Genomic DNA, 16,454 nt, shown 5'->3' with positions numbered 1-16,454 from the left:
TTTGCTTCATTAGCTGCAGCTCGGCAGCTCGGTTTGTTTGGGTTTTCCTCGTGTGTTTGCTTGTTTTCTCGCTTCGTTCCTTAATCCTTTCTGGCTGTGAGCTGGAGCTGGAGGCAGAGGGCTCAGGGGATGGCAGTCACCTTGACCAGGGGACCGGGGCATGCAGGGTCTGGGCCATCCCAGGCCAATGTGGGGACATGGGCACACGCTGGGGCAACTCCCTGCATGGGGTCTGCATCTCCACCACCCCACTCCCACAACCCCACTGAACCCCATAACACCTTGCATCACCCCCACTGGGCTGTTGACATCACGGGGCTCAGCAGGGTGAAGGACAAGGGATCTGTCTACGGTGCCATTGGGCACCCAGCATCAGGGTGAGCACCCATGGGAGTCAGCAAAGGTGTTGGGGCACCGCTGAGCTGCAGCTGCTGGACTCAGTGGGGACACCCATGGGGTCTCCAGGACCCACAGCTACCACAGTAATGTCTCGAGTGTGGCACCCAGCTCTGGGGAGGGGACATCACCCAGCCACATTGTCTGCATTCCTGGCATCCCGGAGCAGCCCCGCGTTGCTACAGCAACACGAAGCCTTCGGATTCAACGCCTTTAAATGGGGAATGGCTTGTCTTGGGCTGAATTATTGATTAAAACAGAGAGGATGACACACACTCAGAAGAGACGGCGAGAGGTGCCCAGCACAATTTCAAGGCAAATCTGACATGGGCTGTGGTGCGGAGCTGGCAGGGGGATCGGTCAGTGCCTGGGGCTGGATGGGGCAGGTGGGACATGATCTGTGCCCGGCGTTAATCCTGAGCTGTACAAATGCCTCCTCTCAATGTTGACCCGCTTAAATCCATGGCTCCGCTGCCGTTTGCTCTCCAAACAGAGCAGGCAGCTCCCGGCATGCTAATCTGCTGCTCCTGCCTCCGCGCTGCCCTTGTGCCACCAACACGTCTCCATGCAGCAGTGATGGGGCCCAGCATAGGGCACAGGATGAGCCCCCAGCACGGGGGTGGGACGGTTCCCACGCACACCCCCAACCAAGAGCATCCCCGGGTGGGCACTCACCGGTACTCCAGGGAGAACTTGGTCAGCTCCCGGCTGTTGTGCAGCCACTTGAACTCCAGAGGCCAGCTGCCCTCCGCCATGCATGTCAGCACCAAGCGGTTCCCCTCCAGGTGGACCTGGCTGCGCACCGGCTCCGTCTTAAAGTATGGGGACACATCATCTGCAAGGAGAGAGAAGGGAGAGGGGTCAGAGCTGCCCCACAGCAGTGCAGCAGCAGGACCCCAACCCCGTCTTCTCAGGTGTAGGATTATTCCAGCAGCCCTGAGCGATGGGGGATCCCAGTTTATGCCCCCTTTGTGCTCCCCCCAGTGCAGCTCCCGGCCCAGAGACCCCTTGCACCTGGCCGCTGCCCAGCCCAGCCATTTCCCGAGCCTATCGACACCAGCTTAGCCCATCTAGGGTTTGTCTAAGCTGCTTTCTTTGCTTTATTCCTGGCTGCCTTTGTAGCGCTTCAGAAGCACGGAGCTTTTAACTCGAGGTGGGGGGGGACAGGGCGGAGGGGCTGGGAGCAGAGCAAGACATAAACACTTACTCGTCTCCTGTTTTATTTGCTAAGTAAAACTATAAATCGAAACACACAGCTCCATTTTCTGCTTAACAAATGGAGGCCCTTTTACTTCAAAGACACATTCATATTCCCCAGCAGCTTTCAAGTGCGCTTTCAATCACAGCTTCGGGTTTTTACTTCGGGGCCAGGCTCTGCTTTCTTGTGTGCACAGGCTGCATTCCAGTCCAGGCACTGCACACCGTGAGCTGGCAGCACAGCAGCACTGGCCCCAGGGTGCCCAGGAGTGGGATATGGGGCTCAGCCCACCTCCCCTCAATGGGGTTGGGCTCTGCAGGAGCTCAGAGGCTCCACACCCCATCGCTTTCCTTGGGGGCAGCCCATTCCCTCTCCTCCTTCATTTCACCCTCCTGCCTGACAGCAGTGCTCAGGTTGGCAGGGGCTGCTCCTTTCCCACTGCCCTCTGGACATGTATCAGGGCTGAACTCCACAGCAGCCCCGACCCTGCCCTACACATTGCAGGGGGCAGAGCCAGGCTTGCAGGGATGCACATGTGCACCTTGGTGCGGGAGCTGTGTCCATGCAGGAACACGTGCTCGGGGGTGCCCACATGTCCTGGTCAAGCTGCAGAGAAGCTCAGCTTGCAGCTCCAGGGCCTCACCCACGTTGGATCCCACTGCATCACTGCAGCTGTAGGACCACGGCGATAGGACCCAACCTACAGGCACAGCCCTCATGGGAAGAACACCCGGCTGTGGGGCTGTGCTGCCATGTAACCCCCACCCCCACCACAGCACCAACTCTGTGCTGTGCCATGCCCGATGTGGTGGTGTTGCAGAGCCAGGCACAGCACAGTGCTCCCAGTGCACCTTCCCCAGGGCCGGCGCGCTGTTTGCATAGATCCTAATTTGATTTTAAGCAGCTAAGTCTCCTCTCGCTTTGAAGCATCTGAGCCATCTGTTCTGCATTAAAGGGTGAAAAGCGGTGCAGAGGAGGCGGTGTCTCCTAATTCTGCTATTGATCATGCAATCGTTATCCACCCACGAAGGTCAACGCCGCCGCCTCGGACGGAGCAGCTCCCGTCCCCCCCCAGCAGCCACGCATTGCCTGCATGTTGCCTGCTGCATGACAAGGGCATCCGTGCCCACAGTGCCCGCTGTGCCCTGGCACAGGGACCGGGGGCAGCAGGAGGAGTGGAAATTTCCCGTGCATGGGCTGTGGTGAGGTCCCAGCATGGGACACGTGGGCACCTACAGCCTCAACACCAGCACAGAGCTGAGGCAGCTGGGTCCTGGATATGGTGGAGCACTCCTGGGGTATGACAGCCACGTCCCCCTGACCAAAGGGTCATTACTGCTAATTCTTTTTCTCCCATCTGTTGTGACTGTTTACACACCACTCGCTAATTAGAGACTAATTAGTTGGTGCAGAAATTCATCACTTTCCAAACACAGGCGAGAGGGAGAAGTGGCCCCGGGAACATCTGCACACATCTGGCGGTGGCATGGGCACATGCTCAGCTCCCTGAGACCACCACCGAGGTGCCATGCCATGCCATGCCATGCCATGCCAGCCCAGCACAGCCCCTCTCAATCCCTTCCACACTGAGAGCTCCACCTAACTGCACGTTCCCATCCTGCAGCACAGAGGAGGGAGATCGGCAGTGCTGTCTTCATCCGAACCACCGGTGGTGATGGATGGGATAATGGGATGCCAAGTGCTGGTAACAGGGAAGGAGGGCAGGAAGGGGAAGAGAGGTGACCCAGCTCACTTCTTCTTGCTCTCTCCCTTCACTGCCGCTGACATTTTAATGCCAAGGCCTCGCAAGGCACTAATCCAACCTAATGGGATCAAAATCTTTGCCCCTGCACTTTATTTACATAATGACCGCTGGGAGCTGGGTCTGAGCCCACAGCCGGTGCATTAACACAGGGAGGGCTTGTGGATATAGGGCAGAGGCCCCCAGCTTCACCAGAAGAGCAGTAATGGATCCTAATACCAGGGCGTAATGGATAAGCTGGGATCTGAGCATCTCCCCCAGCTCTAAATCCCTCTTGATGGGAAGGAACGAGAGGTTTAAGCCCATGAGGAACCCAGCCTGAAGCCCTGCCAAGGGCGCTGCAGCCCCCCTCAGTTCCTGGGTTCAGCACAGGGCCACCACCTCGCTGCCCCTCGGGGACACCAAGCTGCTCCCCTCCCTGGCACATTAATCAGAAGCTGATCAGCTCAGCGCCTGTTTCCTGCTAATTACCATTAATCAGGGTAAGGCACAGCTGGGTGCACCTGAATCCATCCTTGCTCATCACACAGCCTTAGGGACACCCCAAAACCATACTGGGGGGGTGGGAAGGGCCGCATCCCCATTCCCTTTTGCAGGGTTGACACCACCAGCCCTGGCACTAGCCAAGCCCCTGGGGGGTCCCCTAATTCCTCCTGGGGGTGTCTCTGCCTGGCAGTGCCACTGCACAGCCCTCCTCCATCCCCCAGTGCTCCCCCCCAAGCAAGGGTGAGATGGAGCTCAATCTCTTCTGCATCAGACTATCACCGGTGCTACGCAGCACGAGGAGATTAAAAAACAATAAAGAGAAAGCAAAACCCTCTGCTATAATTACCAGCCTTTAGCCGCCAGCGGAGGCAGGGGAGGGAGGGGGAAAGGAGAAGAGGGGGAAAAAAAGAAACGGAGAAGAAGAAATCCACTAAAATTTTAATAGGAACCACTGCATTTAATTTAACGACACATTTTTTCAATTACCAGAATAATTGTTTTATTCATAAAACGAGTTTCAATAAAGAGGGTAATTTTCCTTTGTTTTTATTATTCATTTGTGTAACGCATCGGCGGCGCAGCTTCCCAGCAGCCGCTCTGCATCTGGGGCTGGGGGATGCAGGGGGGATGGATTGAGGAGGCACGGAAGGGGTTAACACCACACTGCCCCAACACACAGCACCCACGGGTGACACGCGTGGGGCCGTGCGGTGCTCCCAGCTGTGGGACCGGTCCACGCCATCACCAGTGGCCCCACAGCTGCCCCCTGACCCGCTGCTCCCATAGGGCGCACTATGGAGCCCATCCCCGCCAACGCACGTCCCCACTGCAGCCACCTCCTGGGACGGCGGTGGTGACCACGCAGTGCCAGCAGGTGCTGGTAGATGAGCAACACTCCCCGTGCTGCCGGGAGCATTAGTATTCCTGAGACGAGGCCTCTTCCCCTTGATAAAAAGCAAATATGGAATTGAAATGCCGAGCGCTGCCGGCACCTGGGGAGATGCGGAGCTCGGCGCGCCCGTGCCATGGAGCTGTGGATGAAGGGCTGGGGACAAAATGGGCCCCCTCACCGAGCTGTGCCCCAGCACCATCCCTCATTGTCAGCTTATCCAGATTCGGGGATGGGGCAGAGCCACCAGGCTCTGATGCAGGAGTGGAGGATGCACACCCACAGAGCACCACTCACCCACGGGGACACTGACCCTGTGCCACCCCCGGCACAGCACAGCCTTCATTTCACCCACCTGGTGAACGCTGATTTGTCCCAAAAGCCACCAGCGAAGGGTCTGGGTGCCCCAAAGCACCAGGCTGCAGTTAGTTCACATCATCCTACGACCCCATGCCCAGAACCCCCCCACCCCCACCCATCTCAGCCCCAGTGCAGCTCCTTGGGGTGTTTTTAACATCTTCTTTTTTTTTTTTCCTTTTTCCTAATAAAACGCCTTATAATTGCAGATGTGTCCATTAATCCTCGCGACTCACTTTGTTCCTTTCCTTTTCCTGCGTTCTCCCTCCCTCCCCTTCTCCCCCCGCTGAGACCAAGAGCTTTATAAATCTCCTTCTGGCTATTAATTAAAAGCAACCTCTCCGCTATCATGAGTGTACTTGCCATAAATTAATAGCGGCCTTCTTAATCAAATCTTATCTCCTCTCCGAGCGCCCGGCGTGCGGTGCAGGAGTTGGTATCCCAGCCCACTCGGCCGTGAAATGCAATTTCCAATGCTCCAACAGAAACTGCAGCTCCGCTCCATCCTCCCCCCCACGTCCCCGTCCGCTTGCAGGCCACGCGGGATGCAGGGAGGGATGGGGCGGCTGAGCGGAACGCAGAGGTTGCTCCCCAAAGGCACGCTCCATTTCTCAGCCATTTACTGTGTTTATCCGCAGCCCCGGCGGATGGCACTCACCTACCTGCATTATTTAAAGAGCGCAGGGCTCGGAGCTCCCTGTGGTGTAAGGCTGTGGCGGGAGCCAAGGGAAGTTCTGCTGGGTAAAGGGACACGGAGGAGGTGGCACAGCCACTTCTCAGGAGCTCAGCCACTCTTGGGTCCTGCAAGCATGCAGCACACTGCACAGCCTCGTTCCTCCTGTCCCCCAGACCCCAAAATTGCTAAGGGCCACACTCCCCCCCTCCAGTCCCACACATCTCTCTCTAGAGTTTCCTTTCTCACTGCACCCCAAGGTTCTGCTTCTGCACGTGGAGCCCCAAACAGCAGCAAGCACGTGGCATAGGTCAGTATCCTACCTGCTGGCCACATCCCCCATGTCCCCTAGGAGTCCCAGTGAGCCCCCAGCTCTACCCTTTCACTCAGGGGTACCTATGGAGGTATCTCTGAGCATGGCAGAGTGAGGGAGGACCCAATATTGGTGCTCAACAGCTGTTCTTCCACACTAGAACTATTAATTGCAACTCCTTCCTAGACTTGCTGCCATTGCCCTGCTCCCTAAAACTACACCACAGCCAGCATGACCTGGAACCATCCCAGTGCCACCTCCCATGCCCAGCCAGGAGCCGACAGAGCATCCCCTCAGAGGAGATTTTGGGGTTTTGTACATGCCATAAGCGGATTGCAGAGGTGTGCTAACTGGATTAGGTGCGAGGCAGACCTGGAGCGGCTGCAGAGCAGAGCACAGCTCCCACCCCCTGACATCGGCAGCAGGATTTGCTTTAAAAGTGGTTCCTTCCCTTAAGCCTTCAGAAAGGTGATGCTGTGGGAGGGCCAGAGGCTCTGCCACCTCCTCTCTCCCCATGCAGAATCCCCACAGGGCCCCAGGACAGGCAGGCAGTGGGGTCACAACCCCACACAGCCACCCCTGGAGACACACAAAGGGGTTTCATCACACGATCCCGCAGCAGCACCAATGGCACCTGCAAGTGCACAGCAGTTGTGCCCGTGTCATCTTTCATCTGTTTCCACTGCAGCTTCCCCCCATCAGCCCTGAGGCACGGAGGGGCTGTGATGGTGAGAGAGGGCTCCATGAAGTCCTACTGGCACAGCATGGGGACAGAGCCAGTATGGCACAGCCAGCACGGGGCACGACCCAACCCCTTGCTCCTGCAGTTCCAATGCTGCCCAGAGGGGCCATGGCACCCCCAGGACAGACAGATGGATGGGTGCCCACCTCCAGCCATGCCAGGGGGACCTCCTGACCACACTGCCACCCCCATCTCCCTCTTCCTGCATCTGTCTCCAGGCCCACACTTATTTATTTATTTGTTAATTAACTGCTGTTTCCATAACAAACGCTCCAGCTTCTCCCAGCCTCCAACAGCCCTGGGGCTGGATTGTTAACGAGGATTTTAATTTGTTAATTAAAAGCAGGATGGCTCCATAACAAGCTACTCTTCCGCAGCCAGGCTCAGCGGGCTGCAGGGGGTCAGTGGCCTCATGAGCCCCACTGGGGACAGGGCACAGCCCCTTGGGGATGAGGGACATGGGGACAAGGGACAGCACACCCTGCAGCACCACGCTGCCTGCTCAGGATCCCTCTTCTTCCAGCAGCAGCACTAGAGACAAAGCCACATCTCACCTTAGGATCACCTCTCCAAGCCCCACACAGCTCTCAGTCCACATCCCCTCCTCCCCACACCACCTCTCTGCCCAGTGCCACCACTGCCCCTCAGCTCCCCACGCTCTGTGCACAGACAGCAGCTAGGGACAGCCCTCACTGCCCCTACAGCAACGGGGACCCAGAACTTTGGTGCACACGTGGCTCAGGTAAAGCCCCAAATGTTCCCAGAGCTGTGAGCCCTGCCCAGGGAGCAGCACAGCACGTCATCCAGCCCCACGGCGAGGAACAGAGCACGGCTGTGTGCCCGTCCCTGCCTGCCCTCCTCACACACCCACCCTCTGCCCGCCCGGACCGGCAGCTCTGGATGGAAAAAATAACATTTCCCCCCACGGGAACCCCAAACACAGCGCACACATGGCACCGTTGTGCACTCCCAGCCCATGAGCCTGGGGGGGTAACAAACAGAGCTTTGTGCTCCAAAACGCTGCACAACTCCATGTGCACAAGCCCCAGTGCTTGGCCTTGATCCCAGTCCCAAATCTACACACCCTGGCCCCAAAAGCACGGAGCCCATCACATGGCACCAAACATTTGGACTCCAGTGCCGGCCCCCCTGCACATGGCAGAGCCAAGCTGGTCCCCACTGGACGGCAGCATCCCCTTCCCCCTGCACACCGCTCTGTGCCCACAATCCCAGCAAAAGGTGCCCAGCACGTGCCAGCACCCCCTGCATCCCCACGGCCACGTCAGCACTCCTATCCAGCTGCCCTGTCAGCCTGCATCAGCACAGGAGTCACCTCCAAGCGTCCCTTCCCCGCTTTGGCCGCACATTCCTCTGCATCTGTCACTACAGCAGATTGGTGCCATTCCTGCCATGGTCCCCAGGGTGCCGGAGCTCAGTGAGGGGATGGGGACACCGCAGCCCCCCCAGCCCAGGGGTTCAAGCTGGGGATGCCCAGCTCCTGGGGCAGAGCTGGATGGCACCGAGCCGCTGTGACACTGAGCACAGCACACGGGGGTGCGTGACACAGCCTTGTTCCGAGCTGGGGATCTCTCAAAAGCAGTCAAAACTCCTTCCCCAGCAAACTCCTTGCAAGGCCACAAATCCTCCTGACGCTGCGATTGCACAGCTCCTCCGTAACTGGGTCAGTGCTGTGAGTCACGGACACCCAGGGAGTGACTCAACACAGCACGGCCGGCTCCCCAGGAGCAGCTCCAGAACAGCTAGGAAGAAAAGGATGGGCACATCCCATGTGGGATGGGCAGCACACAAGCCCAATGCAGATCAGCACGGCTGCAGGCTGGATTCAGCCCCACGGGGCACAGGGAGTGCATCCTCTGGCTGTTCCTGGAGGGCAACCACAGCTCTGGGCTCTGCAGCGTATGGAGTGTTACTGCCACAAGGGGTGTCCCTGACCCCCCCAGCCATACAGGATGCACAGCGCAGCGCTCGCCCTGCAAACACCCTCACAGACAGACAGACACTCAGCAGGCTCACCGCGAGAATCTCACCGAGGTGGCATTTCCCAACGGAAAAAATACGACGGGGGAAAGAAAAACAGAAGGCAGAAACCACAAGAAAAACCCCACTCAGCCTTTCCCAGGGCACTGACGTCATTCAGCCGCCAGCCTCACAGGATGGAAAACGCTGTGCCAGCTCCTGGCCCCCCCTGCACCCCACAGAGCGGGACACTGCCACCCGAAATCTGTATCAACAGCAACAATGGCCAAAGTGCCCCATCCCCATCTTTGTCCCCATTGGCACTGCACAGAGGGGACAGGCAGGCACAGATGCACTAGGGTGTTGCCTGGACATCTTTTTTTTTTCTTTTCCCAAAGTATTAATTAGTCATTGCATTGCTCACTTTAAACACAAATAGCTGCAGCATGACTGCAAACAGACTTCTTTTTTTCCCCCTAGGAAAAAGCTTTGCTTTTCCAAAGCTTTACTTCCCTCCTTCATTCAAAGATGATGGTTAGGAACGGCCACAGCCCAGCCACCCCCCCACCAATGCCCTGCATTTCCAGGGCAGGGAAGCGAATGCTGCTTATTGCACTTATTTACACACTTGTGGCTCTCCTGGCTGGAGGGGCTTTTGCAGGCAGCCCAGCGATCCCAGCAGCGCCCAGCCTGACGTGCAGCTTATGGGGAGAAGCCAAGCGAGCAGCTCTGCCACAGCCCCAGGTGGAGTGCTTATTTCCCCTATGCACAGCACGAGCCTTATTTCCACCCTCCACTGCACAGCTCAGCCCTCTGCCATCACACCCCCAGCCCTTTGCAAGCCAGCAAAAGGGAGAACATGGGGAGATGAAGGCACCCATTGCCTTCCACTCTGTGCAGAAAGGGGCCGGGTGCTCCTCGCCTCCTGGCAGCCGGCAGGGAGGGTCCTCCCAACAGCACAGCTTTGAATTAAACATACCACCCTAATGAGTTGATTTTATTAGTTTACGAGTGCATTGAGAACTCATTATCAAAATAAACATCAGTGCACTCCACCGAGCGCGGCGTTGCACACACGCGCCCCGGCAGCGCTGCAGATGGGGCCATGAGGTTCTGCCCCTGGTGCCCTCTGTGCCCCACATCCCTGCACCCAGCCCCATGGCATCTGCAGTCCCACACCTCGGGAATGTGCAGCTACCCGCCCCACAAAGCACCTCACACCACCAGCTTTGCTTTTTCATTCTGGGGACCGAGCATCACCGTTGTTGGGATGGGATCATCCCAGCTCCTGCCATCCCAAAACAGACAGTTTGAGGTCCCCTGGTCCACAAGACATCATCCCTCTGGGATGCTCTGGGCAGGCTGAACCCCAATCCTGCTCCACCCCATTGGGGCACAGTGCTGTGGTGGATACCCCAAAGGCATTGGGTACACCCACCCCAGCTCTGGGGAGCTCACACCAGGGTGGAGCACTGAGGCACGCAGCAGGGGACAGCGGGCACATTGTCTGGCTCGGCAGGACACGCTCCCTTTGGAAACAGCAGCTAATCCCATTTCATCCCCCTTCATGGCCATCAGCTGTTTTTCAGGCATTCAGGAGGCGGGTTGCTGAAACCAGAGCTATTGTATCCCTGCCGCTGCCCCAGCCCCCTCCATCCATCACAGCCCAGCACTCGGCCACGCATCCGGCAGCATCCCCACACCCGCTCCATCCCACCTCCATCCCCTGCACCCAGCTGCACCTGTGCCCCTCTGCCTTCACCAAGGACCCTCGGTCTGACCCTGTGGTCCAAGTCCAGGTGAGGAAGAAGAGAAGAAATTCCAGGGGGTCCCCTCATAGCCCAAGGATGTCACCAGAGGATCCCCATGCTCAATTTTTCCCTGCTGGGAAAACGCAGTTCCTGGAAGGAGGGCAACAAATGAGGAGATGGCAATGACACTATAAAACCCCATTAAAAGAGAGCACTTGGCCGAGATTCAGCCCAATTTCCTACATTCAGCAAGCCAGGAGCTGACCCCAGGAACACAGCGGAGGCACAGCGGGCAGGGGACAGGGGATGCAGGGAACAGGCTCCTCCAGCCAGCCCAGCCCTACACATGTGGGACAGGTGAACAAGGGTGCCCTTGGCTCCAAGCTCACTCTGAGGAAACGCCCGTTGGTTGGAACAATTTGCATGCCCAGGAGTCGGCACGCATGCCCCAATCAATTAAAAGGTTCTAAAAATAGTATTTGCCTTCATCAACCTGTTGTGAGTCATGGATACGGTAATGCTGCTGAGTGCTGGGCACTCTGCCATGTGGCCCTGGATACCCAGTCTGCACGGGACAACCAGAGTGCCCCATACCCTCCCAAAGAGGCCCAAGGACCCTCGTCCATGCAAACCAGGGGTGACAGGACCCTGCCAGGCCCCCCAGCACCCGACTTCCTGCATCAACTCCAGCATCCCCGCAGGGATCAGCATCCCCACAACTGACCATATCAGAAGCCAGGCATCACCATCAGCATGCAGCCAGAAGGGCTCAAGGTGATAGCTGAGGACTCACAGGTTTTCACCTCACCCAGCAGCACACAAAGCAATTAGCTCAGGGGGCTAAAATTAGCTCAGCGGTTTCTTTCTGTTAATGGTCAAACCCATCAAGGTTTCCCTCCACCGGGGGCCCCGGCACCGCTGTGCGGGTGGCAGTGATTGATGAGAGGCGACGGAGCTGCTCACGTGTGCCCGTGTTGGGCAGCACAGCCCAACCCCAGCAGCAAGGCAGCGGGACACCAGCCTGGCCAGCAATCCTGGGGCAGTGCACCCCACCACAGCCTGTGCCTCAGTTTCCCTTCAGCTGTCAAAAGGATCCTGCAGGGCAGGGCTCCCGGCACGCTCAGTTCAGCTGTTGTGCGAGGAGAGATGGGCAATGGGGACAGTGACAGCAAAAGGTTGATAGGGAGAGTGACTTTGGCACAGGAAAGGCATTCTGGCATTCCTGGAATCATCACTGCGCTGTCCACGCTCGCAGTTGGGACGCTCAGCTGCTGGCACAAGGTGACAGCTGATCACAGTGCCCAGGGCCTCGTGGTGGCCACCGGCCAGGAGATGACACCGATCTGCACGGGGAGGTGACAGCTCAGAGCAGTCGGTGGCCGCCACTCACTGCATCCCCAGGGACAGCACTCGAGTCCCCTGCACCTGAATTCTCCATTCCTGGGGGCCGAGAGCGGGGACACAACCAACCCCATCGGAGCAGGGGAGACAAAGGGGCCAGGGACCAGCTGCAGCCCGGAATGTCCCCTGCCTTCGGCCCCGTTCCCAGGGATCAGGTTTCCCAGTTCCCAGGCAACCCGAGCGTTCCAGGCACAGGCATTCCGCACCCTGCAGCGCTGGGGGCAAAGAGAGGGGCCACAGGCAGGTGGTCTGCAGGGGCTGGGGGAGGTGGCAGCAAGGGGAGGCATCGCTGGGAACGGAGAGATGCACCCCAAAAGCACACTGGGAATGGGGTAGGGGGATGCACCTCAAAGCATCATCAGGAGACGCATTCCCAGCAGCAGGCTCTGGCTCACTGAGCAGCACCCGGGGCTGTGCCCTTGCAGTTGGCATTGCTGGCATGCGCAGGATGCCAGGCACGAGCAGCACGGCGGAGCCACTGCCTGCACATTCCTGCTGCCAGCAGAGCAAATGCAGTGTCCCCTACACCCACCCCCATCCATCTTCCCCCCAGAGACTCACAGGACACCCTTTCACCCCCAGCCCCATTGGGTGCTGGATCCCCACAGGTGACCACACAACCCTTCCATGCCACCCTGTGCCACAGGGCTCAGCTCACCCTTCGTTAGTGCGATCACATCACTACTGACAGCAGCATATTTATTACCGGCCCAGCACTGACCATTTCTCACCCAGTGACACACAACCTGCTAACGAGCTCGGTGAGGTAACGAGGGCTCTGGGGCAAGGGCATTCGCTGCTCCCCCACCCAGATGGGACCCAGCATCTGAGGGTTTTGCTCTCACACCCCTTCGAGTCTCCACTGCCCCCAGGCAACAACCTGCACCACTGCTGCAAAACATCAACGTTACCAGTCACTGTTTACGTAGGACCTACAGTAACAGCACGGTTAGAGTTCATCTGAAGGCAGGAATCAGGCACATCAAGGATGAGCTCCAGGCTGGGACAAGGCAGTACCTGGGGCTTTGTGGCTGATGGAGCGGAGATGGGACCAGCACTGCGCAGCCCCACAAGCACAGCCTCCTGCACCCCGCAGGGGACAAGGACACCACTTGTAAAGACTCATGAAGACAGATCCAGGGTCATTCCTCATTACATCTGTACACTGTAAACCTGCCTTCCTCCTCCCAGGTTTAATTACCAGCATTTTTCCACGATCACAAGCAACCTGCATCTGCTCGCCTGCCTCTCTCCTCCAGCTCCTCCGTTTGCTCCCACTGAGCAGAAGTGCCACCTCAGCCTCACCCCTGTCACCAAGGGATGAGCAGCGCTCGGTGCTGCCACCCCAGCACAACGGGCAGGGCTCAGGGAGGGCACCCACGAGTGGCACACATTGGTGCGTGCCATACCATGGGGGCACAGGATGGCACACCCCACCCTGGTCCTATGGGGAACCACCAGCACTCCACGCACAGTGATGGAGCACAGCAGATCACATCCCTCCCCCGTACGGTTATCGGGTCATCAAAATTTCATTGCTGTGCCTGGCCACTAATGGCTTCCAAAGGAGCATCAAATTTTAATCTCTCTTTTCCTCTCCCCTAAAAGCCACTTTCCTTCCTGAGCCGGAGCTTTGCACGAGGCCGGCAGCTAGAGTGGCAGCCAAGCTCATGGGGAAGGGGGAGGCAGAAAAAGCCATTCCAGCATTCCCAAGGCTTGACGATGGACACCAGCCCTGGGGATGCTTTCATGGGTAAAGACACCTTCCCAAAGCCAAGGGAACCACTGCCCTTGGTCACATCCCCAGGAAGGGGCAGGGACCCATCCCCTCCAGCCCTGCTCCACGGCACATGCAGATGTGCCCAGGGACCACACGTGTCTGCCAGAAGGCTCTGTGCCTCCCACGCCAGCCCCTAATAAGCCTCTTTGACTGAAGCTGCCCATCTCAGGCCCCTGCCCCAAATCCCGTCTGGAACCTTAAGCCTCCCAAATCCCTCCTGGGACTGGATGCAGCTTCCTCAATCCCATTATGGGTGCTGTGCTGGTGCAGGGGGTCCTGGGCTGTGCCCCCAGCCCCAGCTGAGGGAAAACTGTACCTCTGAGAGGCACAAAATCTGCAGAACAAAGCAGGGGAGGGGAGGAATGGGAAGAGCACCCCAACTCCTGGGGAACCCTCTGTTGTCTCACCGTTCGGTGAGGGTCGCACTGCGACAGCTCCAACCCACACCGCCTTCGCCTCTGCGTAATTAGCGCGAGGCCCCTAATCAATAAGTTATTTTTTGCCGTGGGTAATTAATAATTACACAGCGCAGGCAGGCTGTAATTAAACTTCCATCCCATCTCTCCCCAGTGGTGCTGGAGTCTTTGTTTTAACAACTGCAGGTATTAAAAGTGTTTCATCCTGCGCGTGGGGAGCCCGCGCCCAGCCGGGAGGGTCTTAAGCCCTCCTCCCCCCTCCCTTCCATCTCTATTGATCCCATTTTCTTTGGCTGCTAGAATCAATAGCACCGACACAAAGCACACTGCTGCCTCCGCTCCAGGCCTGGCTATGGGGCACCAGCCCTACCAAGGTGCCCATATGGAGATGTCCCTGCTGAGAACCCACCGCAGCGGGGCTGAGCTAAAGGCCACAGCGGGCACTGTGCCCACGGGGCAGCTCCTCCACCCACGTCCATTTGGGTTGCAGCGATGACTGCTGTCAGCCCACGTGCAGCAGGAGGTGACCCTGCCCCCTGTGTCCCTGAGCCAGCTGTAGGGGACAGGCAGGCGATGCTCCATCACTGCTCGCACTCAGCCATGCAGGCTTCCAGCAATGCCACGCCACCCGCCAGGACACACAGCATGCTGCAGGATGCACAGCTCAGATCGTGCACCAGGAGCAAGGAGAAAATCCCTTTCTCCTCTGCTCCAGAGCCCCACAGGGAGCTCCTCAGCCCCATGGACAAACAGGAGTCAAGCACAGCAGGAGAGCAACCCACAGCCAGGAACAAATGGACCATGGGGGACCGCGAGCTGGAGCCGCCAGGCAGGAGAGAAACTCGGCAAGGGAGTGAATCAATCAAAGAGACCTTCACAGCTCCCCACACAGGGCCTGCCCGGATAATATACTGCCGCTTTAGATGTTATGTTCTGAACTTAATTACTGAGAAATTATAGCAGAACTAAGGGAGGCTCAGGGGGAGCAGGAGGACGGGAGCGCATGGAGACTTCTGGCTCCACTCACTGCTGCAAACAAGGGCAAGAAATGTCGTGGGTTGAGGAGCCCCAGACACAGCACAGTACCCCTGTGCCCCTCATTTTGCAGCCTGGATCTGCTCCGTCCGAGCAACGGGGATGGAGGAGACCGTGCTGCAGCACTGCCAGACAGCACCTCCTCCACATTCCTGCAGGGATGTTTGTCTGCCGGGGAGGGGACAGCACCCCAAGGAGGGCTCCCCCCAGGAATCTCTGCATCTCAAAGGGGCAGGAACTACTCCTGCCTCTCTCCAAGCAGCCAAAAGCACACTGCTGTGCCACAACCCCAGAGGTGATGAGGAGACAGGCGCTCATGCTGCCCAGTACATGAAGCCTCAGAGTACCCACAGGGACTCAGGTCTGCAGACCCCCACTGCCCCACTCGCTGGAGGTCGACGGGACTAGAATCACTGCAAGAGCCGCTCCCAGAACTCGTGCCGCGCACATGTGGGGTCCCCAGGGAGGGGGTGAAATGAGTGCCCTCACCTTGGAGGGCGTCTGGTCCTCAGGAAATGGCTGACGCATTTCTACCCCGCACTCAAAGCAACGGTTCGCTTCCCATCCCCAGAGCGGAGGCTGTTACGGGGCAGGAGAAGCAGGAGGCAGCGCAGAGCTGAGCCCCCCCAGGCACCGCGCTACGCTCTGCGCCGTTCGGCCCCGGGCACCTGGGGGTCTCCTTGAACACCTCTATTCCCCTTCCGAGCTCTGGGGCAGCGACCCAAACTTCTTCATCCCGGGCAGGGTGAGAGCCCCCAGAGTCCTCCACCTCCCAGGGTTCATCTGTCGGAGGGGCACACAGAACCCCCCCACCCACTAGTGGTTCACCGCCAGCATCGAAGCGGGAGCCGGAGGCTGAAGAAGCCGCACCCCGCACCGGGGCCCCTCGCACCCCCTTACCTTGGGTAACGGCTCCCGGGGGGCCGAGCAGGGCGAGCACCACGGTGCATAGCAGCCCCCAACTCCCGGGCCGGGCCATGGCTCCGCCGACACGGGGGCAACTTTCCCCCGACTTTTATAATCCGAGCGGCGGCGGCTCCAGCCCTCGCTGCTCCCCGGTCCCCCGGCGCAGGGACCTCCGCGGCAGCGCTGCTCGGAGGGAGGCGGAGGAGATGTGCGGAGCTCCCGGCGGGTGTGGGGGCCGGCAGACAGCTCTCCGCCGTGTCCAACTTCCTCGGAGACGCGCAGAGCCGGGACCCCTCGAAAATTCAGATCGGGCCGGCAGCCGAGCCCCTCCCCACGAGCTGCCCTCCGCCTCAGGGAAGGGGAAAGGAAGCG

At 58.7% G+C, this 16,454-nt stretch overlaps 1 protein-coding gene across 2 annotated transcripts in view; it reads right to left on the bottom strand.

The window, feature by feature from the left end:
- Positions 1-16,448, bottom strand: part of SDK2 (sidekick cell adhesion molecule 2) — a 40,971-nt gene extending 24,523 nt beyond the window's left edge. For both annotated transcript variants that reach the window (XM_010721482.3, XM_010721483.3), the window contains exons 1-2: positions 16,077-16,448; positions 1,072-1,231 (exon numbers count right to left, since the gene is read on the bottom strand). In XM_010721482.3, coding sequence (XP_010719784.1) covers positions 1,072-1,231; positions 16,077-16,155 — 239 coding nt within the window. In that variant the 5' untranslated portion in view covers positions 16,156-16,448. The remainder of the gene's footprint in view (positions 1-1,071; positions 1,232-16,076) is intronic.
- Positions 16,449-16,454: the final 6 nt, after the last annotated feature.

This window comes from Meleagris gallopavo, chromosome 20 (genome assembly GCF_000146605.3).
Source record: "Meleagris gallopavo isolate NT-WF06-2002-E0010 breed Aviagen turkey brand Nicholas breeding stock chromosome 20, Turkey_5.1, whole genome shotgun sequence".
Classification (NCBI taxonomy): Eukaryota; Metazoa; Chordata; class Aves; order Galliformes; family Phasianidae; genus Meleagris; species Meleagris gallopavo.
Note: the sequence above shows the minus strand (reverse complement) of the source record. Positions and strands in the feature narration are given on the sequence as shown.